This window comes from Scleropages formosus, chromosome 4, assembly GCF_900964775.1.
Source record: "Scleropages formosus chromosome 4, fSclFor1.1, whole genome shotgun sequence".
NCBI classification, from domain to species: Eukaryota; Metazoa; Chordata; class Actinopteri; order Osteoglossiformes; family Osteoglossidae; genus Scleropages; species Scleropages formosus.
This window is the reverse complement of record NC_041809.1, coordinates 1,392,464-1,420,098: the sequence shown is the minus strand read 5'-3', so window position 1 is coordinate 1,420,098 and position 27,635 is coordinate 1,392,464. Positions and strand designations below refer to the sequence as shown.

Genomic DNA, 27,635 nt, shown 5'->3' with positions numbered 1-27,635 from the left:
TGAACTCGCCGGTGAGGTGGGAGGGGGAGTGGGGAACGGGGAAGGGGGGGGTGGGTTGGTGGCGGAGGAGGGCTGCGCGCGGCCCCGCCCGGTGGAGCCCATTGGACGGCGCGCGGCGGAGCGTCACGCGACACCCAGCGGGGACGCGTTGAATTATAGATGAAAGGGCGGCAGAAATGCAGATCGGGCACCAAACGCAGGAGCTCGAGTCCGAGCGCGCGCGACGCCGATCCGAGCCGCGGTCCGAGTCCAGCTGAGCAGAGCGTTCCTCTCCCCCCCGACCCCACCGCCGTCCGCCGCCCCCGCAGAGGAAATGCGTCCCGAGGGCCGCCGGGTCCAGTGAATCCGCGCGCAGAAGCCCCCGGTTCGCAGAATCCACGCGCACCGCCGCCCGACGCCGCCGCGCTACGATGCTCGCGCTCCACAGAGACGGGACCCCGGCTGCGCTCGCGCTCCTGCTGGCGCCGCTGCTGCACGCGCTGGTGGCCTCGGCGCGAGCAGCGCACGGAGGGTCCTTCAGCGGTCACGTCCTGGTCCAGATGCACGAGGGTCCGGAGGACGAAGCCCACCGCGTGGCGGCGGAGCACGGGTTCGACAGCGCGCGCAAGGTGAGCTCGCGCCGCTTTCGCGTGTGCATCACGCCGTTTGAATAGCGGAACGCCTGTGAGGTGCGCGCGACTCCACGTCTTGCGCCGGATCGCGCGCGGTACACGAGGAGTAAAAGAAGGAGACGAATGTGGTAAAAGCGGCCGGTCGGAGTTGCTCTCCTCTTTGGGGCTTTAAAGGAAGGAAGGAAGGAAGGAAGAGAGAAAGAAAGAAAGAAAGAAAGAAAGAAAGGAAAAAACGCCCGTTGCACCGACCGACGCGGACAGGTAGTTTCCACAACGGCCCTAATTTCTTAGTTTTACCGCGAAACTTGTCCGTGGCAGCAAGTCTAAATCATTGATGGCCCTCGATTCATCCTTCATGAAATAACTGTGTGAATCGGACCCGGTCATCATATCAGTCAATCAAACTCTTCCACGCGCACATCTGCCGCTGAGCATGACGTCATGGGGAACGTTGGAGTGAACAGAGTGTGTGGTGTGTGATGGTCAATAAGTGGTAACAGTGGCTGGGTTGGGTTGGGGGGTCCAGCCGCCTGCGAACACCTCTCCACTTAGTTCTATACACACACTCTGGTACACACTTCAGTACACACCTCTGAACACACCTCTATACACACTCCTCTAAACTGCGTTCCCGCTCAGCACACGAGCCCAGTGTGTGGGCTTTCATCAGCAATGAGGAATCGTCCTACAGCGATGACTCCTACAGTGATGAAGAGTCATATAGTGACGAGGCTTTCAAAAAGGAGAGTGATGAGGAAGGGTTGCCTGTCACACCTGAGAAACTGTAGATAATGGAAACTGTCAGTAACCGTCTGTCCAGGCACAGGGGTCCGTGTTCCAAATAACAGCCTCAATGAGCAGCTCAGGGCAATTACTCATTACTATTATTATTATTATTGTTGTTGTTGGCCTGCATGGTAGTACAAAGTGTTGCGCTGGTACCTCACAGCCCCTAAGGGGGGATGTGGGTTTGAATCAGCTCTGTCTGTGTGGCGTTTGGGTGTTCTCCCTCTGTTTATCAGGCTTTCCTCAAGGTGCTCTGGTTTCCTCTCACAGTTCAAAGATATTTTTGGGTGGACCAATGACTCCAGATTGCCCTTTGTGAGTGTGTGTGTGTGTGTGTGTGTGTGTGTGTGTGTGTGTGTGTGTGTGTGTGTGAGATTGTCGTGTGATGGACTGGAGTCCTGTCCAGGGTGTACCCTGCCTCTCACCTCAACACACCCAGTATGGACTGTGGACCCGGCACTGGACCAGCAGTTATTGATAATGGAGAAAAAGTAGATAAATATTACAATTGTTTGGATTAGTGTGCAGTTCCGTGTGAAATTGTTAACCTGAGCTGTGCTGATACATAATTTCATTCCAACACAAAGAGCACTGTACGACACGAACATTGTGCTACCCGAAAGAACGCTGGATCTCATCCTTGAGACTCAGAGGAGCTCAAGCATCTGTTTGGAAAGAAGCTCCTTCTCATCCACTGAGAGCGCAGAGAGCACAGAGAGCACAGCGTACCTGTGCTCTTTGCCAGGCGCCGAGGCCTTCGAGGGCGAACATTATCAGAGACACCGAGTCTGGTACGATGCTTTTGGTAGAAAGTGTGTTTTGCACGAGGATTTGGTGTGTAAATCCAGGTGTGTGAGCAGAAAACAAAGAAAAACAGCCAATGATGTAACAGCAAAGCTGCTGGGTAAACACACACACACACACACACACACACACACACATACTCATGCAGGAATTGTTTTAAATTCCCAGGCCGTCTCTGTGTGTATAAACCCTTGACGACCTATTTGTCAGCAGCTGACCTGCGCTGTTAAATGTCAGAACACCTGTTATGGATTCAATGAATTGTTTCTGCCACTCGAGTGTAATGGGAATTGGTGAACCCCCCCCCCCCCCCCCCCCCCGACCCCCCGCCCCCCTGGGTCGGCACTCCGACTGACTCCAAATGAGTGCGACTCGAGTCCCGTAGGTAAATGCTGTGTAAATGGGTAAATTATTGTAAAAGTAGCTTAACATTCAAGCGGCTTTGGAGAAAAGCATCAGGTGAATGTATTAATGTAGCTCAAAGACAATGAAAATACCTAGCTGTACAGCAGAGACTTTTGCAGAAGAAAACCGGCGAATAAATCAAGGGACGTGCGCATTATTAACATTTTAATAACTGTGCAGTGGAAGCGATTTTGGAGTTATGAACAAAACGTGTTACGAACAGACCTCTAGTCCCGCTAGTGTTGGTGAAAACAGCGGTGCGTTACACACGTCGGCAGCAGCGCTGATTCTTCACCTTCATTTTTGAGTGGTGTTCAGATTCAGGCAGTTTTGGATGAGCTCCGGCATGAGGGACAGTGAGGGTCCCGGTGGAAAAAACGTCTTTGCGCTACAACGATATTACAAAATATCACCGTCTTGTCGTGATGCCGCCCTCTTTTCTTTTGAAAATGAACAATAACATAATAACTGTAATCCAGGACTTTGGCCCTCTTTGATGTGGTAACCAGACCTGGGCCCTCCCATCAACTGGACTGCACTGCCTTTACCGTGGTCAGCATCACCGCCCCACCCCATCCCCGAGAGCGGTCCCACTCACTCCGACTCCCCGTCTCCCTCGCTGCAGGTCTCCTTCGGCGAGAACCTGTACCACTTCTACCCGCGGGATGGTGCGCAAGCCCGAAGGCGACGCAGCGCCCAACGCAGGAAGCGCTTGGAGAAGGACCACAGGGTAAGCCTCCGCACTCTGGCTGCGGTTACCATAGAAACGGACCGCGGTGCCGTCGGGGGTAGACGATGGCTAATGTGAGGCACACTCCTACATCGACAACTTCCAGAAGCAGGGCTCGTACGATGTTCGCTTATCCTTCCGTCCAACCTGTCGTCAAGCACTGCGCATTTTTACTAGAATTTTCCGTCACTTATATCACGAGGCGTGTGGAACAGAAAACAAATCGTCCGTATTTCCTCGAACGTTCAAAACTGCTGTTGTTTATGCACATTAACAAACATAGTTAGAGTAGGGCATTAACGTCTCCCCGGTTTCAGCCGTGTAACTAAACGTATGGTTCCTTCCCAGGGTGGTAATTTAGGTAGTAAATGTTGTAATGTAGCAATTTTTGTCAACGCGTGAAGTCATGATTATTTTCTGCTTTTTAAAGTGACAGTGTTCATTTCAACCGTTTATTAAAGTGTTACAAATGGACCATTTTTAGGACTTTGGAGACTTTCCGTTACGCGCCGCCTCTCTTCTGTCCCTCTAGTCTAGTTCTGTGGCCGGACCGTGTCGTCGGTGAGCCTAAGTGAACCCTGCCAGTTAGGAGGCGATCAATCATCAATCAGGCCGAGATGAGAAGCGTCGGGCGCGGAGGGACGCGACCCACTCCACTCGCTGGTCTCGGGGCTGTAAATGCACCACGGTAATGGGCGAGGCGCCTGAGGATGCGCTACACGCCGGGTCAAGGGTCAGCCATACACACCTCGTGGAGTAGAGTACCGCGGTAAAACTGCTGGCACATGATCATGATGAGCCACAGTCGCGTTCGCCATCGCCGAGTCCTTATGGCCACAATATTAAATAATATTTACTTGTTGTAGCAGGAGGGGGTGCGGTGGCGCAGTGGGTTGGACCGCAGTCCTGCTCTCCGGTGGGTCTGGGGTTCGAGTCCCGCTTGGGGTGCCTTGTGACGGACTGGCGTCCCGTCCTGGGTGTGTCCCCTTCCCCCTCCGGCCTTACGCCCTGTGCTGCCGGGTAGGCTCCGGTTCCCCGTGACCCCGTACGGGACAAGCGGTTCTGAAAATGTGTGTGTGTGTGTGTGTGTGTTGTAGCAGGCAAAGCGCTCGACCGCTGCACGTGTCCTCGGTCCCGTGTCACTGGGCAGTTTTACGTAACTCCATGAATATTCCAGAAGTGGAACATTTACTTGCATCAGCGCGGTAAGACCGCCGAGTGTCCTAAGACGGGCTTGTTTCTCCCCCCTCCAGCTGAGCCCCCCGCCGGGGCTCTCGACTCGTGCCCGCCGAGAGGAGAGCGCGAGAGCGCCGCTCCGGTGTGTTTGCCGCCGCCGGCGGCGGTGCGGCGCGACACTAATGAAAATAAATGTAATCCACTTTTGCGTGCTAATACGTTTAATGGGTATAGAGCAGAACGAACGAAGCGAAGGCCAGTCGCTGTGCTTGGATGGGAAAGCGCTCGCCGGCCGTCTTCCCTCAATAATCTCATGATCTACCCATGATATATATATATGTATGTGCCTTGGCAGTTATTGATCTGATCTGACTGGTCGCTGCCCCCCCCACGTCGCGCGCGCGCGCGTGTGTGTGTGTGTGTGTTGCCTCCGGGGGCGCAGCGCTCTCAATCTGCCGCGCTCCTCTCCGTCGCCGCCGATTTCCTTTAATCCCTTCCGCGCGAAGCGATGTCTTCGGGCTCCTTTGCTTACAAACCCAAACGCATCTGGGTTCGCGAGTGCGCTCCGAGTCGATTAAAGGTGAGTGATGCAGACGTCCCTCGATTTCTCCTCTAAATTCGGTAAAAAAGTGAGATTTTTTCTTCTCCCTTATTGAATTTAATCCAGTTAAAAACACAGAAAAAATACAGTTCTCGGGAATAAAATACATCACATCATAATATCTTTCAATATAGTGAAATAACTGTAAAAATAAACACCGCAGAAACTAACTCAAAATCAATGAAAACAGAAGTCTTGGATAAATGTATAATAAATGTAAATTTCACAGGATCCCATATTAGAGTTCGATCGTGTGTTTGGGTCAGTGTTTGGTCTGCTTCGAGTCGTGGCTCAGACGACGTTGGTGCGTTGATGGGCTTCGGTAAGACACTGTGTACACGAGTGTGAGGGTTCGCGGCTCTTTGTGGCAGCTGGGCATGGCCAACGGTTTGGTCCCATACTTCCCCGACAAAACGGAGTTAAAAATCAATTCCCTAACATATGCAATGCTGCTCATTTTGTTGTTCATTACCGACCCGGAGGAGCAAAAGACAGGAGCTGGAAACACAGTGGAACTGAGTTGAATTAAGGCGCCTGCATTCCTCTTCTGGTTGGGTGCTCTCTACTGCCACCTGTCGGCTGGGTGGATAAACACAGGTCGTGTTCCTTCTCCTGGAAGCAGAAACTTGAGAAAATAGATCAGTCAACAATTAACAACTGTAATTAAATAATCTGCAGGAAATGGGGGGCGGGGTGGTGCGGTGGGTTTGGCCGAGTCCCGCTCTGTAGTGGGTCTGAGGTTCGGGTCCCGTTCGGGGTGCCTTGCGGCGGACCGGCGTCCCGTCCTGGGGGTGTCCCCTCCCCCTCCTGTCCTACGCCCTGCGTTGCCGGGTTAGGCTCCGCTTCGCCGCAACCCTGCTCAGGACAAGCGGCTTCAGCTAGTGCGTGTGTAACCTGCAGGAATGTTCGTATCTTCGAAAGTTCGTAACTCAATCGCTTGCCGCATCTTACGGGTGTCGTCGCGCGGGGAACCTCTCGACCTCGCACACAGTTCGAGAACCCAGCGAACCTTGATATATGAGAACTGAGCCTCCGACTTTGACATGTGTGCTAATGCGGTGCCGGCGCTGCTCGTATGTCTCTTACGCCACCGCCGGGGACCAGACTTAACCAGGGAGGTTAAGGAGCTGGGAGCTGCTTGAAGCTGTTCAATTTTCTTTTTAAAACCGGCATTTAGAGGAGTTACGGAGAGCCGGGCGTATTGATTAAATTCCCTTTTAGCCCTGCCGCTCACTAATATTCATGGCGAGAGGCTCCGCTTGTTTATCTGCGTTTGCCGGCAAATGTTTGCCGTCGTCCTCACAGGGACGCGATCCGTCTCCTCCGTTCTTGCGTAACATCCATTAGGCTGGAGGGGGCCACCGAGCCTCCGTGCACAATGAGCGTATTTACACATTGTTTTCGTCCTGCTGGGCACAAGCGGCCGGCGCCTCAGCCGCTGCACAGCCGCGTTGGTTACATGGTTTCACCGCCTCTCTGCTGGGTGAAAGTGTTTGAGCGTGAAGAGATTCAGGGAACCAGCCAGCAGGCGGCGTAGCGGTTCGACCCATCACCTCGCTCTCAAAAAACCCGGGTTCGAATCCCACCCCCTCCACCACCCCGCCCTGCTGCAGCACCCTGGATAAAGGCACTTAGTCTGAATCGGTGCAGTGAAGGTTACCCTGCTCTCTAAATGGGTCAATCAGCGTAAGTAGCTCAGCACACACACCTCTCGCTGTCAGCTGACACAGGGGTCTCACAGGTGAGACATAAACAGTAATGATCAAAAAACAAACAGTCCCAGGAAGAGGAGCACGAGCAGTGGGGGTTCGGACAGGCGGTTCATATTAATACGCCGTAGATCATATTACAGGAATGACATGAGGAAGGAGAGGGACCCAGGTGGACATCAGACAGAGACTCGACTGTTTTGTGGAAATACAAGCCGGGTCATGTGACCGGACGCCCGCTAAAGGGTGGGGGGGGGAATGCAGTGTTTGCTTTCCCTTTGTTCACGTTCATCATTTAATTCGTGGCTCATCTGACACATTTGTCCAAAGTGATTTGTGCTGTTTTACATCTTCAGAGAGCAGGCTGTGTTTTTTACCATCTTTGTTGAAACTGAAAGGATCTGAATTAACGGTATGGCAGCAGGAATGGGGTTCAAACCAACAACCTCGAGCTTAGACGATGGTTTCCTTTACCACACTACCTACTCGCTTTACCGCGTTTCCGGTGGCCATCGGAGCCACAGATGCCCATGTTGGCCTGTGTCGGAGCTGTGTTCGTCCTCAGTTGGGACGCATCTACGCAGTCTGCCAGTTGTGAGTTGGGTGTAAGAGTGTCCGTCATGTGAGCTGTGCCAATGGCGACATGAGCGCTGTGCGTGAACGGCATTGTGGGTAATATCAGCATCAGGGTGGCAGTCTTTGAAAACTGCAGTTTTTTTTCTTTCTTTCACCTGCTCCTTTTATTCGTAGCATCAGTTTCCAGTGGAAACCATTGTCAGGCTTTTCCTCGACTGGCTCCTCTCCAGACACGATGCTGCCGGTGCCGTAAATAACCCAACGGTTAGGGGGCGAGGAGGAGAGTGGTGTGCGGGGGCGGTGGACTCGCACCGTGGGCGACTGCGGATGTGAGCTTCATCGGCAGTCTCTGCGGGGCAGCGGGCGACGTGTTTATCCCGGCTTAGTGTGAAGCAGCATCCGGAGCGAATCGGGTTCAACTGCTGCGACAAACTGGAGCCGAGCGCTCGGCCCTTCACCCATACTGCCGCCGGGGATGATGGGAAAGTCACTCTTTTCACCGGGAGCCTTCGGGCAGAACATGGAAAGTACACAGGACAAAGTATGGGTAGTATGCTGGACAGAGACACCACTTTGGCCCTGTAGGTTGCGGGTTCGAATCCCACCTCCTGCTGTAGCATCCTTGATCAAGGTTCTGAATCTGAACTGATACGATAAAAATTACCCTGCTGCATAAATGGATAAATCAGTGTATAAACCTAATGCTATACGCAGCCTCATTTCTGTCCACTGTAGAGGACTGTCACGTCCACGCCCACAACTCAATCGACAGCACCTACCCTTTAAAAGACACTCCGCAACTCCCAGACCTTTGCGGAATCTCGTCAGGGACAAATGCCCTTTCTTGTGACTCTTCGTTCACGTCCTCCGGTTTCTGACTCTTCGCTTCGTTTCCCGACCACGTCCACGGATCCTCGTCCCTGTCCTGTTCGCCGTTCGACCGACCCTTCGCTAAGTCCCCTGACCTCGCCCATGGATCTTCGCTCTGACCCTGACTGCCGATCGACCGACCCTTCGCTAAGTCCCCTGACCTCGCCCATGGATCTTCGCTCTGACCCTGACCGCCGATCGACCGACCCTTCGCCTGTCCCCGACACCGAGAACTTGCCTCATCCCTCCTCTCCGGGCGAACGACGCTGCACTTGGGTCCTGCCGTCCCAGGCCCCTATGTTTCGTGTGACAGAGGACAAGTATTATTAAGCATGTGTCCCAGGCTGTACGTGTAGAGTCCTACTGGACCTCACAGAGGACATTCTGTGATTCTGAACAGTAGCAGATGTCTCAGGGTGGGAGTTGGACAAATAAAAAAATCCCTGAAATATATCCAGAAATTTTTTTTGCTGGTCTCAGGAGGTGATGTGTCTGTTACTTTGCTAACCGGGTTTGTACTGGTACTGGTGTGTTACTCTAGTAAAAGAGCTGTGGGCTCTTCATCACTCCCCTGGGAGGCAGCTACGCTCTTAATGGAAACACGCGGAGAAGCCGAGACACGTGTGAATTTAATCACGCAAACGATTAACTGCGGAATAAACACCTCCGTGGCTCGGAGGGAAATTGTTGGTTTCGTTCTGATGACGACGAGGACTTAAGAACAGGGTCGAGCTGTTAGTGCTAAATAAACCACCCGGGGCGAGAAGTGGTGCAAAGGAGACGCGTGTCCGGGGACGAGCCCCCAGTCTCTGTCCAACAGCCGACAAACTGGACACAAGAACAAACTGTACGCGATACACAAATAAAACCTTTTTTAATGTTTATAGTTGTTTAATAAACACCTTAATTGGCTGAGAAGGTTTCAGGTTCAGTACTACTTGAAAGTGTGTGAACCCTGCAAGGATGGTCATTATTCTGCTATAAAATATTGACATCATTAGGGGTCCAAAATCAAACATCTGTAGGTTCTCAGTTTTGGTCCCTATTGGTGGAATGAGCTCCCTCTGCCCCTCAGAGCTGCTGAATCCCTCCATTCACCATCATCTGCTATGATTATCTATGTATTTGCTATTTGGATGTCATTTCTGCAGGAGCTACTGGAAGGATGTGAACCAGCAACATGGTGGTGTCACACACACAAGCTGTGTTCGTAATCCTGTCTGTGTCTAAAGCTCGTCATCTTTTGCTGATGCACTTCTGTTTACTCTCAGTTGTAGGAAAGTGTCTGACAGATGAATAATGCAAATGAAACACATTTTAGGGGACGCTGCGATCTGCCACCTGCACACAGTGGGATTTGCACCGATTCCACCGGTGAGTTTGATTCTCATCGTTGTCGTTAGGGTCGATAATTCGGTAAATAGGAAGGTAAAGCGGCTGCGGCAGTCGAACTGGCCACTGAAGGGTTGCTCAGTAAGACATCGTTCTGCCCTCATCGTTCGTCCTTACTTCCCAAAGGCTTCGCTGGTCTTCAAGCTCTTTTGGTGACACTTCCTTCCAGGATTTTTTTTTCTCCATACTTTTCAGACCTGAATTATAATTTAATTTTCTTCTTAATGGGTGTCAGTTGATCACCTCCTGCTTTGGCTGCTGTCCACAGCTGCTCCTGCTCCGTTTGGCCAGAGCTCCTGGCTTTCAACTGTAGCACCTTCACCAAGAGACGTGCGAAAGTGACCATCAGGAGCACATCCATCTAGAGAGGCCTTTCCGGGTCTTTAGCGTAGTTCTTTACCGTGCTGGGGCAGCAGGTGGCACAATGGTTAGAACGCACATCTTGCACCGAAAGAGCCCAGGTTTAAAACTCCAATTCCTGCTGTAGTGCCACAAATCAAGGTACTTACCCTGAACTGTTACAGTAAAATTACCCCTGCAGTATAAGTGGGTAAATCAGTGTAAGTAGCTTAACACTGTAAGTCGCTTTGGGGAAGAGTGTCAGATAACAGAACGTAAATGAGTACATGGGGTAGTAGGGGAGGGTTACACACTCCCCAAGGGGGTTCTGTGTGTGTGGTTGTGCATTGACCTGCTGTGTGAGAGGCTCTGCTGGACAGGAAGTCCTCGCTCTGCTTGTCCCCCTGGTCCCTTTGAGTCACAAACTGAAGGTCCTCTGCACAGCAATTCAAGTCCAAAGAATTGTGACCACCCTTATGGAAATGGTCCTGACAGTAAGTGCTCCTCCAAGACCAATATGGCACAAATTTGTTTTTGAACTGATAATCAGAAGTCATTAGATTACCGTCTGCTGGCTCACAGTTAATGGTGATTACCTGGTAATCACTGTAAATATTTCCATTTGGTTTTTTTCCGTCATCTGATGTCACCTTTGGAGATGAGCTCTGCTCTCACCATAATCGCTCAGTTTTACCAGACTGGAAACAGACGGGGGGGGTCGGGCCGGAATCGGAGCCCCTGCGCTGTTCCGTAGCCCGCGAAACAGACACTTTTATGCTTTTATGTCTTTTGAAGTGCGAGGAAACACACTGCAGTTATTCATGAAGAAATACCAAAGTGCTGAAAGAATTCTCCCCGTTTTTACTGCCTTTTTGCTCTTTCTCGCCTGCAGGAAACCAACGGCAATTTCGGAGGTCTTCTTAAGGAGATAAAATGTTCCGTTGACACGATATGTGTGCTTTTAGTGCTCAAACACACCATTAGAGCGGCTTTATTTAACGAACCTTAATCCGGATTACTGTCATAATTAACCCCAAACCAGTGAGACTTGGCCCTTGTTCACTAGTAGCTGCACTAGCGCGGTGAAATGGTCCATATTGTTCACCAAAAGAGGAGCAGGATTCATCAGCCGACAGTTATTCTACCGTGGGGGGGGCGGGACCTTCTCCTCCTGGGGGTGGGCCGTGATTTCACTCGCTGCTGGAAAAGACGGGCGGCTTCCTGTTGAGAACCCACGTGAGATGCTCATTAACGGTTAGGGCGGCGATGATGGCGGCACAAGGGAAGTGGTCTGATCCAGCGCCGACACAGGAACAGGTCCACGGTGTGTGTCGCCGGTCTCGTCCTGTTCTCGCCTGTGGAGGCACACGCCACGTCATTCACACGTACACGACATACACACGTTCGAGGGGCAGCGCAACACTGGTTTCAAGGTGTAGTGGTTAGAGATGCTGCCTTTGGAAACAAGGTTGTAGGTTCGTATCCCGCCTCCAGCTGTAGTACCCCTGGCCTGAGCAAGGTACTTACCCTCAGCTGCTCTGGTAAAATTACATAGCTGTATAAATGGGTAAATCAGTGCAAGTCACTTTGGAGGAAAGTGTCTGATAAATATGAATTCTTTACCGTTCGTCTCATTTCCTCCCGCAGGTGAAGAACGTGTTCCGTCAGGAAGGATTTCGCCGCACGAAGAGGGGCTACCGGGACATCAACGAGATCGACGCCAATATGAACGACCCCCTGTTTACCAAGCAGTGGTATCTGGTAGGTGCTTCGTCACTCAGTCGCTCGGATCTACAGCTGCTCTCGCACGCCTTCGTGCGTCTTTTGGTCCGGTGCCGCTACCGCGAGCCCCTGCGCCGCTCGTCACCCTCGTCGAGCCGTCATCTCGACTCTTTCTTTGCAGCCCGTGTCTTAATTGGGCTTGTCAGTTTAAACGCCCCCCCCCCACGGGACCGCCGCGCAAAGTGTCGTATCGGTGACATTTGCGCCGCGGCCCCCTCATTTGCGCAGCGCGCGCCTGCGATCCGTGGCCCCGTGTGACGCCTCCATATTGTCTGACTGACTAGATAAACACGGGCCAAGCAGACGGCACTCCGGGACTGGATCTCAACGTGGCGGAGGCGTGGGAACTGGGATTCACCGGCAAAGGAGTTACCATAGCGATCATGGACGACGGTGGGCACTCGTGCGCCCTGTGATGTCATTCATACACTCCTACACTGGAGTTCCTGCTGCTGCTTTAGGGTACAGCTGATCCGGCACGACCGCACCTCCAGTCGCCTGCCATTGGGATTGTGGCACAGCCCACTGCATGACAATCATATTTTTTTTACAATATATTTTCCGACAGGGGGGCGCGGTGGCGCGGTGGGTTGGACCAGGTCCTGCTCTCCGGTGGGTCTGGGGTTCGAGTCCCGCTTGGGGTGCCTTGCGGCGGACTGGCGTCCCGTCCTGGGTGCGTCCCCTCCCCCTCCGGCCTTACGCCCCGTGTTGCCGGGGAGGCTCCGGTTCCCCGCGACCCCGTATGGGACAAGCGGTTCAGAAAAAAAAATATTTTCCAACACTTTAAAAAATAAAATAAAATAAAAAAATAGTTGCAATGTGGGGCACAATTTGTTAAAAAATATTTTATCCTGAAGCGCATGACTCTCAGTACATCGTAACAGCTTTTTGGGAAATTTGGAATTGGATGGAGTCACCGCACTCTGCATTATGATGATTGGTCATTTTTCTTTCTCGCGGTGGGATGTTGTGGGGAAATTAAACACAGTTTGTTTTTTTAGAAAAAAAAAACCCTTTATGTGAGCGATTCAGCCGACTGTGACGGCACTCGGAGTGCGCGGCACAAAATATCTTATCAAATGCGGTGCCTCTCTGTTGTACTCCCCTGAGTTTCGCATAAGAAAAATCACAGAAAAAAATATTTATGTATGTGAATATGACAATATTTACAACACACTGGAATCTCCGGTGCCCCCACCCTCCCCCATGAGTGCGGTCGTGCCAGGATGAACAGTGATGCGCTAAACATCTTCAGAAAAACAGCACTTCTCTGAATGTCTCTGATGAAATATTAATATTTAGTTCAAGTCATTAAAAAAGCCTCAGTGTAAAACACTCACATGTGAACTTCATATAACGGTCAGTTAGCGGTACCCCCCCCCCCCCCCCCAACACTGCATCATGGGTCAACACATGACTGTGCTTCCCCACAGGTATCGACTACCTGCACCCGGACCTCGCCTCAAACTATGTAAGTATGCCGAGCTCTGTGTGTGTGTGTGTGTGTGTGTGTGTGTGTCTGTGAGTTTGGGAGCCCTATGGCTCATGTGAACAATCGCCCCGTGTTCCCAAAAGAAGGGGCTGCAGAGTCGTGGGCTGTGGACCGGGGGGCCCTATGGGGTAAGGGGAGCGTCGCGAGGCCGCGGGTGCGAATGGGACGCTGAGCTGCTCGACGAGCCACGTGCAGTTAGACACAAGGAAGGATTACCGCTGTCGTACCTCGTGTAAGGAGAGCCTTTCCTCAGCGCCGGACACGTTGCGGGTGCAGAGGAGACCTTGCTGGGCTTGGTGTGTGTTTCCATCCCCAGCGCAGCGAAACGAAGCCCGGCGCGGTCATGTGACCCACCGAGGGCGAGTGGGCAGCATCTTGGCATTGCACGGAGGTGCTGCAAAACTCATCTGAGCCGACTTCCCGTGCCAGAGGATTACGGTACGGAAGGGAGGGGAACGGCGAGTGGAAGAAATAACAGGAGGCTGGAAAACGACAAGCCTGGGAGCTGAGAGCGGGAGGGAGCCGCAGGGTCACGGTGCGTTTCCACAGCGCCCTCCGTTTCACCTTGAGCCCGGACCACGTTAATAACCTGCAAAAGCGCGACGGGCCTCTCCTTCTCGCTTCTGGCTGCATGTCCCATAGGGATGGACAATCCTCCTCCCCGAGCTTCGCACCCATCTGCTACTCACTGGCCTTTGTGTGCGCACAATACACCCCAAGCAGGTGCGTGTGCGTGCATGCGCTCACCCTTCGCCGCAAAGCGTCACGCGAGGCTGCTACACACGAGCGCACGCAAATGACAGCGCCAGCGACATCCCTGCTGCCGCATGAGATCATAAAGTTCGCGGAGGCGTCGCGGCGCGCTCATGGGTCGGCGCTAATGATTGACGATTAAAGGTCTTACTGACTGATCCTTTGCGTTTTTTCCCTGGCAGGGAATTCTGTTCATTTGCTCGTTTCCGCTCGCTCGGCGGGGGTGGAGGCCGCACGAACGTTAGCCAGGGGTTCTGCGGCTCTTTCCGAATGCTGACGAGCAAACGGAACCGTTGAATTGCCATGTCTTTATACTGGGGGAAAACATCGCCGTGGAGTTGCCATGGCAACCCGCCGACGTCACCTTGCCCAAGGGCTCATGTCTTATGCAGACTCATGAAAATATAATGCCGATCTGGAACGGAATGGAGTGTGATAAATAATACAGGCCGTTTTGCGGCATGTGCGCAGCGAGTGTGAAAATTTGGATGATTCGGTCCTGACTGGCAGCCAAAGCGGCGCAGTGAACAAATGCTGAATGTGTTGTGAAACGATACTTGGTGCGGGGGTGGGGATTGGGCGAGGGGGGCGGGGGGCTGGCGACCTCCTCGGACCCAGCGCGTCAGAACACGGACTGCGTAAGTAGTCGAAACCGCGGACGATCGCATAGTTGTATGAAGCACTGAGCATCATCGAGCAGTTTTTGTTAATCGCATTTTTATCCATCGATACATTTATTGTGTGCATTTCGGTGGCCTTGCGTACATTTTGGAAATCACTTGCTTTTATTTATCGAAAAGTATGTCTGTGTGCGATGAAAACAAATTACCAACAAATTGTTGGAAGCGTTCAGCCTTCAATATGTGTTTTAAATGTAGACTCAAGACAGTATTTAGGGGCGGACAGAACGGCGGTCGAGTTTCCGAACTCAAGGCCCAAATTAAGACGCGCCGCTTCGCTGCCGTTGCTCGGTGCTGAGGATCCGCCGTGTGAATCAAAGTGAAGTCTCCCGAAACTGGGTTCTTCCGTGTGAGCGGTGAACTCTCGGCTTGCGCAGAGTTTCTGCCGCCTTGGACTCCGGCCATGTGCGTCACTCTGGATAAGAGCTCCCGCTAAGAGCCTGAAATGCAGTTGACGCTCTGAAAGGTGTAACGGGACGACGGCACGACGGTTAATTTTCGCATCCCATACAGGTGTCACTTCTTTCAGCTTGGCGTGGGCTCTACTGAAGTCATGCAAAGGCTCATATGATAATCGAAGCTATGATGCGCCCTTCATATCCCTTTGCCTTTTAAGCAGTTATCCTCACGAATCCGAATTCGCCGGGCACCGCATCAGCTGTTTTTCTCAGCTCCGAAACCCTTTGTCGTCGACCTCTGGTGAAATCGGCTCGGTTACGCGTCCCTGCTCTCTCCTGCGGGAGACCCCGGCGTTTCCAGCATGTGGGTATTTTTAGCCCGTCCTCCAGCTCCATTCCCCCCTCCATCTGGAGTCTTTTCCGGACCGGAGCTGTCCATCCGCAAGGCCACAGCAGTGGTTCCCTTCCGTCGGACCGGATCTGAATCCGTACAGCCTTACTTCCAGTTCCGTTAATTACGGAATTCTGAGGATGACTTTCGGCGCTTCGGGGTCTTACCGGAGCCATCTCGACACGAGCTCCGAGGACCGAGGGACAGACACGCAGGCAGAACCTTAGCGGTGTCAGTCGATGGGACCACGCAACGGGAAACACAGTTTGCTTTTTCGTGACTCCATTACGTACAATCGTCCTTTCCTAGAGGCCATTTTCCAGAGAAACAGAGGCTCACGCTCTCCGCTAATGGCATTTGCATCCTTTACCTTACTTTATACCCCTGAAGACGTGCTTCAGCTGCAGTGTGCTTACAGCGATCTTTGTCAAGTGAGCCGTTCAGCCCAAACTCATTGCTGGTGATTCCGTCTTTTAATGTCATGGGTATTCACGGATTGTCTTAATTTCAAAGCCAGGAATGTTTCGCATGTTTTTGACAGTGATTAGAAACTTAATTTCCCTGTTAATGTCAACAGGAATGGGAAGATGCATGATTTCAAATGAATATCGGTTAGCTGTAATTGAACGGTTCTCCTAAGCTGTCAGTCATAACCATCCGTGCTTGACATTCGTACACATTACCATGCGGTTACTTGCGCTACTTATGCTGGCTAAGGTGCATCGGTGAGTGCTGCAGCTCAACACATTTTCAGCGGGGCTGCGGTGAAACCAAATGGTCACATTTAAAGTTGAAAAGACCGCACTTGTGCGTGTGCATGTCCCTTCGGCCCGCTGCCTAAGGAGAGGTGGTCGGTCAGTTTTGCTGACCCGGAAAAGGCACGGGGTTCCAGAGGACATCACCAAAAAATGGGTAACGGGGTCAGTTGCTCCCTCTCCTGTACGAGCTGCCACCACGATACGCTCGGTGAAATGAGAGCCTACTGACCGACATTCCTCGCCCTTGAGGTCTTAATTATAACGAATTCACCTCCCTCGTTTTCCCTTGACCGTTTAAAATAATATACCTTAAATAACCGCCGCAGTACAAGCTGCCCTGCTTGACATCTCCTTCTGCAGTAGAGCTCAATAAAACAGACTTGTTAATTCACCAGCAGTTACCGAGTCATTTACGAGGTATAACTCAGACCTCGGCCCCAGTTGGAGATGATGAATATGCTGGCTCCCGGCCTCCGAATGCCATCTTATTTTGGCTCCGCCACGTTGATTTGTTGTTCAGGGACCCCATCCGTGACGAGCGAGCTTTGCAGGAGCAACTCATTCGCCTACCTTCCTCATTTCATTCCCTCGTCTTCTTTTTATGATCCTTTTCCCTTTCAGAACGCCGAGTCCAGTTACGACTTCAGCAGCAACGACCCGTACCCATACCCCCGCTACACAGATGACTGGTTTAACAGGTATGTTCGCGATGGGTCGACACTTCTTGTCTGGGTTGTGTGTACGTCATTAGCGAGGGGACTGTTGAAGGTCACCCCCCCCACCACCGCAGTCGCCTTTCCTTTGACAGTTAGGGTGACATTTGTGGCTCTAGAGGCACCCAGTTGGCTGTCTGCACACGTAGCGCTATCAAGTCCTTCCTCTGGGTGCTCGCCCTTCTGACTTAATGCAGCAGGAGTGTCCGGGAGCCCACGACTGGCCACTGCTGAAGGCTGAGATTGGGAGAAAACTAGAGCTGGAGTCCCAATTAGTGATAAATATGCAAGTTTAATCAAGCTTAATCACTCTTGAAAATTACCGTGCAATTAACCGGGGGAAATTACGGATTGTTCTACCTCAGCGCGGGGGGAAATGATCCTTCAGGACTTTTTTTGTCCTTCATGTCAATGGGATGATGGATGTACTGTACCACGCTTGGTAAATGGAAGCTCGACTCAGCAATCGGAGCCAGGCTGCTGCGGCTCAGGTTTGCGTGGGCTGGGCACGATTCGTGAGTCTAGCTGCTCGGAGCAAAACCGAGAGCGAGGTCTTTGGCATCGGTGCGGCCCGCATCCTACCTTTACCGTGTTAGCACGTTAGCCGTAGTAGCTCGGGACGGTTCACTGAAGGGTGTTCTCGTCTTCCAGCTCTCGCTTGCCTTGCTGCCGACAGAGACCCTGGGGGAGCAATCTGTGCTCGATTAATGGTGTGTCTGCTTCAGCTCTGAGCAGTGTGTGTGGTTGTGTATTTGCGGGCATGTGCATAGTGAGTTGATCAGCTGAGTATTTCTAAAAAAGCATCTTGTTGGCGGCCAGAGCAGCTGCTACAGACCTCGGCATCCGTGTAGCACCTATCATACCTTCTCCTTAGTCGCTCTATTTTAATGAGGCCCTGCTTCACCTCCGCTAACCACTTCTCCGAAATAAATCAGTCCCCCAGTACTTAATTAGAGGGGAACTGCAGACAAGCCGCCTCCCGACTGGGGGCCACAGCTCTGGGGCATCATGCAAACTTGCATTGATTGGTAGCGCTGGAGATGCCAGGGTGGCCGTTTGCAGAAATGACGGATCGATGGTGGCGCTAAACGCTGAATGCAAGGCAGCACTTCGAACGGGCGGATGCAGCCCCTGGCAGAGAGAGAAGTCCTGCGCACACACTTTACACACACACACACACACACACACACACACACACACACACGCACGCACGCGTACGTTGTGCCGTCACTGCCACCACATGGTTCTCACATTTGTCGTGTGCGGCTTCAACCGCAGCCACGGGACCAGGTGCGCTGGCGAAGTTTCTGCTGCTGCAAACAACAACATCTGCGGTGTGGGCGTGGCGTACAAGTCCAAGGTTGCAGGTGAGTCAGCCTGCCTCGCACACACCCGGCCTCCCAGCTGGTGCAGCTCCCGCTGCTGAAATGCAACCGTGCTCGCAGCGCCTTTATATCTAATAAGTAAATAACTCGTGCAATAGCCGCGCCGGGTTTCGGAGCGTTATTACTGCAGCGCTGGAGACGGTGCCTCTCTCATTACACCTGCTGACTTTGACCCCACAAGCTGCAATTATAATAAAAAAGGAGCGACAGCTCAATTTGTGCCTCCTGCTGGATTTGGCGGGGAACCTCACAGGGGGTACCACGTCGTGCCCACGCGGTTGCCGTGGCAATGCCACACCAACCTCAGCAGTAGCGCTCCGGAACCACCTCCTCTGCGGTTAATGGGTCGAGTGCTCTCAGCCAGCTAGAGGTGGGGATAAAGAGCGGCGATCGGCGCCATCTCCACCTCCCACCTCGTGTGGACCATGCACTGGTGTGTCTGTAAAAGCTATTCCCCCCTCCGCCTTTCAGGCATCCGCATGCTCGACCAGCCGTTCATGACAGATATCATCGAAGCGTCCTCCATCAGCCACATGCCCCAGGTGATCGACATCTACAGTGCCAGCTGGGGACCCACCGATGATGGCAAGACGGTGGACGGCCCACGGGAGCTCACCCTCCAGGCCATGGCTGATGGAGTCAACAAGGTACGGGTGGGACGACCATACTGAGCTAGGGCCAAGAAGAGGACGTTTCAGAGTCAAGCACCTGTCTTTAATGACAGGTTCCTTGTTTAATCGTTTATTGACATGCGGTGGGACCCCAGCTGGTCGGTGTGGACTTTGCATTTCCAGCTCATGAGAACCAGAAGTTATGAATTTATACAATGTAGTTTAGCATGTAAAGGGTCCAGGTGGCATTTACAGGGCTGCCAGGACCTACAGGTGTAGCATCACACGAGTCACGCGGGTCATACGGGTCACGCAGGTGACGAGGAAGTTTGTGGAGAAACTCAATCCGCCTCATTTTGACAGCTTGAGCCGCTGAGGGGTGGCGTACAAGTGTATTTTTTACATATCATATTCATGCAACACGTCTGAATGCACAGATATCAAAAGCGTGTTATCATTTGAAACACTGGATTCCTAATTACAGCCGAGTCATTTTGGATAATTACACCGCGGTGAGCGATCCCCAGCCGAGGTAAACCGTTATTCACGTGGTTTTCGCGGTTTTCTCTGCCTGTCACAGGCACAGAGGGACGAGGCCTCCGGTACGAGGGCACAATCATCGAAGTAAGCGGCGTTCACTGTGGGGAAAGCGGTTTATCGCTAGCTTAGGGCTTGTCATTTAATGAAGTGATTCCAGCTGTCGCACAGCCCAGACTGAGTCTTAGCAAGGGGCACTGCGCCTGTAATCTTGTCCCACACTTGGTGCCGAAGGACACGGAACAACGAAAGCTTGAATTATAGCGCATAAAGTCAAGAACGATGCCTCCTCACCTTATGGGCACAACTGCTACCGAGAGTCCGTTCATAACTCGGTTTGTTCATAAATCCGTACATAACTCAGTTTCAAACTCCTATTCAGTGCTGATGAGAAATTTCCAATACTTACAAAAAAGTTTCATATCTCCTCCTGTGCTTGCATATGTAAAAAAATCTGAATGAGGTTACGTTATGCATACAAAGATTTTCTTTATTTTTTTTGCCAGAATTCATTCTATAAAACGTGATAAATGTAGGCTGTGTAACGTGAAATCTTCGCTACATTTATTTACCTGAAACTTTGCCCTAAAGCAGCTTATCATTAGGCTGCGTGCACTGATTCACAGTACAATCCTTCAGGGTGAGCACCTTGATCAAAGGTACTGCACCAGGAGATGGGATTTGAACCCAGGTCCTTCGACTGCAAGGCGGTGGCCCTAAGCACTATGCCACCTGCTGACTTTTGGAGACCCTCTTTGTTCACTGCACATGCCCAAGGACTGATGCTGAACGCGTTATGCCCGAGTGTTCCGTCATGTGACATCTGGTGCTTCGTGACGTTCGTCCACCTGGCGGGAGAGACGGACGTTTCACTCAGCGCGACTGCGGAAGCCCGTGGAGAAAGGAGATCGGGGATGATATGGCAGGATGGGAAACGGGGTCGGCGAGTCCTCGCCCCCTCCGCAGAGTCCAGGTGCGCCGTGTGTGCCCGAGACACGAGCGGCTGCCTCCCTGCCCCTAAATCCCTGGCCCTCTGCCTTCCCTCAGGGTCGCGGCGGTAAGGGCAGCATCTTCGTGTGGGCGTCGGGCGACGGCGGCAGCTACGACGACTGCAACTGCGACGGCTACGCCTCCAGCATGTGGACCATCTCCATCAACTCGGCCATCAACGACGGACGCACGGCACTCTACGACGAGAGCTGCTCCTCAACGCTGGCGTCCACCTTCAGCAACGGCAGGAAGAGGAACCCGGAGGCAGGAGTGGTGGGTGGAGCTTGCGATGCAGTTCCCGTATGACCTGCCACTAGGTGGCGCTATATGGACTCATCCTTTTGGTATCGTAGATCGAAACACACCCGAGGCTGGGATGCCCCATCCTCTCATTTCCACAGAATTTTAATGGAGATTTGATCGATTAACCACATTTTTTACCTCTTCTTGGAGTGATTAACTACTCTTGTCAAGGAGCACCAATCACATTATGTTTTTGGCAGCAAAAAATTGAAAATGCAGCAAAACCTCCGTGTGAAGTTCAGTTTATTTTTTTATGCAGTAAGAGAGGACCAAGTGACAGATTTATTCATTGTCTATTTTTTAATTTTTGAAATTATTATTATTAGTATTATTGTGACATTCAATTATTATTAGGCTTCATGTCCTGTTTTAAGTAATATTCCATTTCCTTTTGTGTTGTGACTACGTGTGCAGCAGCTTTTATCTGTAATGCAAATAAGGAGCAGCACTAATGTGACGGCTGACTATAAACCTCCATCTTCAAAACCCGAAAACACGGAGTGCGCAAACGCACACCTTGCGGCCCTTAGCTTTGAAAAGCCGACTGACAGCAACAGAAGGCCTTTCATCTCGCGGAGACGATGTCGCAGGGTCTCATTTTCCAGCTTCGTCCTCCTGGTGTGGACAATTTAATCAAAAACGTACCCAAACGGTAGAGACAATTTGCATGCATGCTCACACACACACACATAGTACTGTGTGCTTGGCTGCCAGACCACGAGATACACCCCCCCCCCCCCCACTCCCACACACTGCCTCCCGAGGGCAGGGAGCTCCGGCTGGTCGATGAGGTTCACCGAGCCGCGTTCTCTTCGTCTTCTCCGAGGACGTGGACCGCGTCCGCGCTGCACCGTCTCCGCTCACAAACGCAGCACTCTGCCTCGAGTGCTTCCCAGAACTACGAGATGCAAAGCTTTTCAGACCCATCTCAGGCTAAATGGTTTAATGGCCCTTGTGGGGCCCGCGGAGGAGCCCGTGACCCGCCAGCCTAATGAACAGCCATGAGAAAACATTGTCAGAATTTCATAGTAATGGAAATGAAAAAAATGGGATTCCCAAAATACCCCACATTTTCCGTGATGAGGCCAATTACAGGCGGCGAACGGGCAGGAATGCGAGACGCCTTATTTTCGGGTAGTCGTTTCAAACGTCACGAAGGGTGGGCGTCGATTCTGACGTCGGAGCGCGCTCGGCTGGCGGGACACGTGTCCACTGCGGCGGCTCTGGGCTCCAGGTTCTCCGGAACACCGTAAGCTGTCTTCCCCACGTCCCCCTTTTCGAGATAAATTGTCTGATAAATTACCGAGACAAATTGCTTGAGTTTAACATTGTAATAGATTCTGGAAGTTCCGTTTTAGGGGTGTGTTCAGTGTTCGGTGTTCATGTCTTTCAAAATGCTCAAGGATGATGTACGGACTGTGTCGAACCAGAGGGAGCTGAGCCTTAGGGCACCTTATTTTTTGCAGGTTTGCCACGTGTCGCTTGCGTTGGTTCTCAACCGCTTTTTAGGGTTTACGTGGCGTCACGGCTCCGGGGTTTCACACCTCCCTCCCCAGGCTAGAGGTTGGATTGTTGGAGCTTCTCAGCATTTCAGTCGTTTGATACCGTTGTAATTTACACGTCGGTGCACTTTGTGTTCTTATTTCATTTTACCCGGTTTACCGCGGTCGGCCGGGACTTCTTTGATGAAGGGAGACATTTTTCAGAAGGATCTGTTTTCAGAATCACTTTTACTCGTTTAGTTGACACTTTTCCCCGAAGCCACTTATCATCAAAATGTTTGCACTTTTAAAAAAATGTTTTTAAAATTCAGTCTTAGAACCTTGATCGAGGATGTTGCAGCAGGAGTAGGGTTCGAATGCGGATCTTTAGGATGTCGGGCTGAGACTCCAACCACTGCGACACCTGCTGCCCTTATTCCGCAGTTCAACTGACTGGTGAGATGGGTTAGTTATCCTGTCCCTGACCTTCGGTAAGTCAATGTGGAGGACAGCTTTCTGAATATAAATTAGCAGGGTGGAGCCAGGCTGGTGGAGGGAGTGGCTTGTGGGGGGCGGGGCCATTAGGGGGAGGAGTTTCTACAGCCTCACATGTCTGTGGTGTCTCTGTTGCAGGCCACCACGGATCTGTACGGGAACTGCACGCTGCGCCATTCGGGGACCTCAGCGGCTGCGCCGGAGGCTGCCGGGGTCTTTGCTCTGGCACTGGAGGCCAAGTATGAACCCTGCCAGCATCGGAGGGGCGGGGGGGACGCGGGAGGAATTCTGGGCCTTCGAAAGTGCAGAAAATGGTGTTGGGGTGGGGGTGCCACTTCGTAGGTTGGGAGTGTGTGACGGGAATAGAGATTCTGAGGGTCACACAGAGAACCGTCTGCCTGCGTTTGTCCTTCGATGGGCGATGAGTAGCTCCCCCCGGTGATGGACCTCGAGCAAAAGTGATGTACAACTCAGAGTATGAGAAGTGTATCAACAGCAGGGGAAGAGTACTAGACAGTCACGCGACTGTCGAAGTACGGCCCGCTTAGGGGAACGGGGGGCAGGAAACCTTTTGTCTCAAATAACGTCATTGTGTCTCGGTCGAGGAGCGACCATGGTTAGTCGCGACCGCAAGGCGGTCGATGCGGATGGGCTGCAAACACACCCCGGTACCGTTGTGAAATGCCCATTTACTGCACATCGAAGGCAAGTGTGGTAAATCTCTCAGCTCTGTTTGTTTTTCAGCTGTGCAGCGTGGCACAGGCGACGTTTAAACACCTCGTTTTACTGGTGTTAAAAAAAGCTTCAATTGCCAGACAAATTATCGTGAAAACTGATCAAACGAGCCGCGTATCGAGGAGAAGCGGTTCGGAAGCGGTTTCGATGCGGTTCGGCGAGCCACCCTTCCCCATCTCCCCTACTTTGACGCTTCAGTCTGACTCGACCTCTGCAGGCTTCCCTCAGGAGCCACTGTTTGGTGAGAGAACAATAATGATATTGGAGTCGGGGGGCAGGGCTGAGCAAAGGCAAACAGCGGTTGCGGTCAATGAGCCCTTCTCTCCAGCCAGTAGAGTCCAGCTCTGCTGCGGAGGCTCAGCAAACCCCCGAGTATTGATTTAGCACCATTGATCGGTGAATGGAAACGTGGTTCGGGGAGGAGTGGTTGCGTTCACAGAGAACCACGTGCGACCGTTGTGTGACAGTGAACGCAGATGCCCGCTGTCGTTCATCTGTCTGGTAGGAGGCAGGTAGCGCAGTTTGCCCACAGGCTGTTCGTTCGCAAGCCGCCTGACTCTCCTCACACTCCTCCACCGTCTCCATCGCTTGGCTTCCACGGCCCAGCGGGGGCCGTTAACCGTTGAGGTGCCGGTCGCCACGGCGTCCGCACGTGTTCCGTGTTCTGGTGCGGAGGCGCTGTGTTTCTCCGTGCGCGGTGACGGTGTTCAGATTTGTCGGGAGGGACAGACGACACAGAGCCGTCGTGCTGCTACTGGCCTTGGATCACTTTAATAATTCAGTTCACGTTTGTTTTTGCTGGGTTTGATGTTTGCGTCGAACCCAGTTGCTGAAGAGAGGGGTCACTGCTCTTGTCTTTCAGACTCATTTTCTATGCCTTCATTTGCTCCCCTTAGTATCTGTGCCCACCCGCAATGCCCCGTGTTACCGGAATACCGCGTGGACAATGACGTGTTACTGTTTGTCCTGCAAACATTCAGCGATTTCCATTAATGTCGCTTTAATTGTTTCGGAAGAGTCGGGAAACCTTGTTTGGAGAGAAAAATCTGTTTATCTTGGGAAAGGTGCGCTGGTGTAGGGAAATAGCTGGGGGTGTGGTCACTGTGTGACTCCTCCCCCTTCCTGTGCAGCCCCGCCCTGACGTGGAGAGACATGCAACACCTGGCCGTCCTCACCTCCAAGAGGAACCAGCTGCACGATGAGGTGCACCAGTGGCGCCGCAACGGCGTGGGCCTGGAGTTCAACCACCTTTTTGGCTACGGCGTGCTGGACGCCGGCGGCATGGTCAAGATGGCCAAAGAGTGGAAAACCGTACCTGAACGCTTCCACTGCGTAGCCGGCACCGTGCAGGAGACACAGTAAGTGTGGGAGCCTTCGGAAAGCGCTCCCTTCCTTTTTGTTGTCCCTCACAGTGATAATCTTGTGGAAATGAAACACGCAGTGTAAATACACGGCTCCTTAGCTTACCAACAGAACTGGGAGTGACAGTGTTTGTAACTTGTTTAGTTTGTAACTCATGTTGTTTGTAAGTCGAAAGTCACTTGTACCAATGGGTTTCATCTTTAAAAGGTGAATAAGTCTCAGATGTAGCTATAAAACATTTTTTAAAAGTGCCGTAAGACTTTTTAATTTTAATTTTTTTGATTGACGTTGACCTGCATTAAAATTAAAATGAATTTAAAATTGCTGAAAATAAAAACACATCATCTCCACAAGCTGCTACTTGATCCACATTGTCAACCGGTTTATCCAATGTGTGTCACCCTCATCTTCTTATTTATAACGTTTAAATCAAATATATTTCTAGTAACACAGTAATTGTAGGAATGATTAGAATTTGTAAACCCTGCATGTGCTGCTGGACGGGCTTTGCGTCAATAAAAGTCGAACACTCCGCTGCGGCGGATGCGGTCGCCTTGCCGGAATCCCGCCCGAACTCTGAGTCCACGTGGCGCCGCTTGGCGGATATGCTATAATTAGCGGCCTCCTCTCACGACCGGGCATCCTGTACCCTAGCAACAGTGTCAATTAGAGCAGCGAGGGGCGGGGGCTCCTCCACGGACCCTCAGTGAACGCTGTTCTCTCTACCTGGTTACATAACTGGCAGGGAGGGAGAAGCACCATTAAAGAGCTCCACAACTCGGGGGCGACCGCACAATCCGTGCACGACCGGAGGCACGGAGCCAGGGGCGATGCCCAGCTGCATGCTGGGAGCTCTGTGCATTTTCACAGACGATGCGAGGACACATGGACATGTGTGCTGTGGTGTCATCACGGAGCGGTGGGGAAAAGGAGGTTTCGTATCATGCATCCTGCTGCAGTAGTACCCTTTGGGTACAGTAAAAATTACCTTGCTGTATAAGTGGGTAAATCACTGTAAGTAGATTAGTGTGTAAATCTGACTATATAACTCAATTTTCAGATGCTCTTAAGTGCTATTGACGGATAAATAACTCCGGGTGACGTGTATGATTGAGAAGGTGAACAAAGTACTTTCATGGGTTTACAAAGTTGTGTATTTTCTTCAAAGCAGCTGGTGGTGTTACACTGATTTACCCACTTACATAGCAGGGTAATTTTTACTGTATCAATTCAGTGCGAGTGCCTGTACTGTAGCCGGAGGCTGGACTCGAACCCGCATCCCCCGAGTGTAAGGCGGCAGTGCTAACCACTGTAAGTGAGCCTTTCTTAACATGAATTTCCGTCCCGCGCTCTAAAATTACCCCCCAGGTTGGACCCCCCTCATGCTGCTGCCGCCGCCACTGCAGCCGGTGCCATGAAACTGGAGTAATTCCAACCGCGCGTCTGCCAGAATGATGCTATTTGCCGCTCTCTTTTCTGCCTATTTACCGTAAATGGGCTAAAATGACTTTGAACAGTCTAAGTATGGATAATGCGTGGTAAAACCGCGAAGCTGCCGCAGGAGCGCAGACGCAATCACACCTTCTGCGATGGGTGGCTCTCAAATGGCCGCAGAGAAAAGGCTGCTGGACGACTGCAAACATTTCAACGCGTTTGAACATGTTTAGCCAAACAAGTGTTTCGCCATCTGTTGTTGATGTTGAATCTCAGCACAGTGGAGGTCTTACCCACCTGCCCCCCACCCCGTTCACCCCCCCCCCCCCCCCAGCCACATCGAGTCCGGCGACAGGCTCCGCCTGGCCATCCGCACGGACGCCTGCGAGGGCAAGGAGAACTTTGTGCGCTACCTGGAGCACGTGCAGGCGGTGATCACGGTCAACGCCAGCCGCCGCGGCGACCTCACCATCAACATGACCTCGCCGATGGGAACCAAGTCGATCCTGCTGAGCCGGCGACCGCGCGACGACGACGCCAAGGTGGGCTTCGACAAGTGGCCCTTCATGACCACCCACACGTGGGGCGAGGACCCCCGCGGCAGCTGGCTGCTGGAGGTGGGCTTCCAAGGTGAGGCCTCGCAGAAGGGTGTCCTCAAGGAGTGGACCCTGATGCTGCACGGAACGCAGAGCGCCCCCTACATCGACCAGGTGGTCCGCGACTACCAGTCCAAATTGGCCATGTCCAAAAAGGAGGAGCTGGAGGACGAACTGGACGAAGCGGTGGAGAGGAGCCTCAAAACCCTGCTGAGTAAAAACTAGCTGCCTGCATGTGACCGCCCCGCCCACGCTCCGCCTATGCCCCGCCCACGCTCCGCCCAGCCCTCCCGCAAAGCCCCTCCCCCACACCCAGTCAAACTCGCAGCCTGCAAGCTCTCTTCTGTGTTCGTTAGCCCCGTTTCCATGAATGTTTCCTGTAAGCAGATTATAACGGTGTCATTTCTGATCTGTTCTATATCTCTATAAAATAAAAAAAAATACTTGTTTTCTGTTCTTTTTTTTTTTATTTTTACACTTGCCGCCATCTATATATATGTAGATTATATGAACTATATCATGTTTTATGTATTAGCCTCCCTGGTCCTTCTCAGATGAAAAACCCTGCTGTACAGTTTGTGACTGTAAATGATTTTCTGTGTTATTCTCCTTAAAGTTTAATATCTTGCAAGCAGAGCAGTGATATTTCTTTCCATTATATTTTTGTGACAAATGTTGTTTATATAAAAAAGTGGAAAGGAATGTGTGATCCATCTTGCAGCCTGTGCTCTCCGAGCGTA

The 27,635-nt window shown here is 52.1% G+C and overlaps 1 protein-coding gene across 1 annotated transcript; it reads left to right on the top strand.

Moving 5' to 3' along the window:
* Positions 1–133: 133 nt before the first annotated feature.
* On the top strand, positions 134–27,516 carry LOC108927161 (neuroendocrine convertase 2). The gene is made up of 12 exons (XM_029251456.1): positions 134–608; positions 3,232–3,336; positions 11,647–11,760; positions 12,066–12,174; positions 13,215–13,252; positions 16,875–16,951; positions 18,245–18,333; positions 18,823–18,998; positions 20,547–20,762; positions 22,907–23,007; positions 24,634–24,861; positions 26,634–27,516. Exons 1-12 carry the CDS (start codon positions 411–413, stop codon positions 27,118–27,120), a joined length of 1,938 nt encoding a protein of 645 aa, XP_029107289.1. The 5' UTR covers positions 134–410; the 3' UTR covers positions 27,121–27,516.
* The last annotated feature ends 119 nt before the right edge of the window (positions 27,517–27,635 follow it).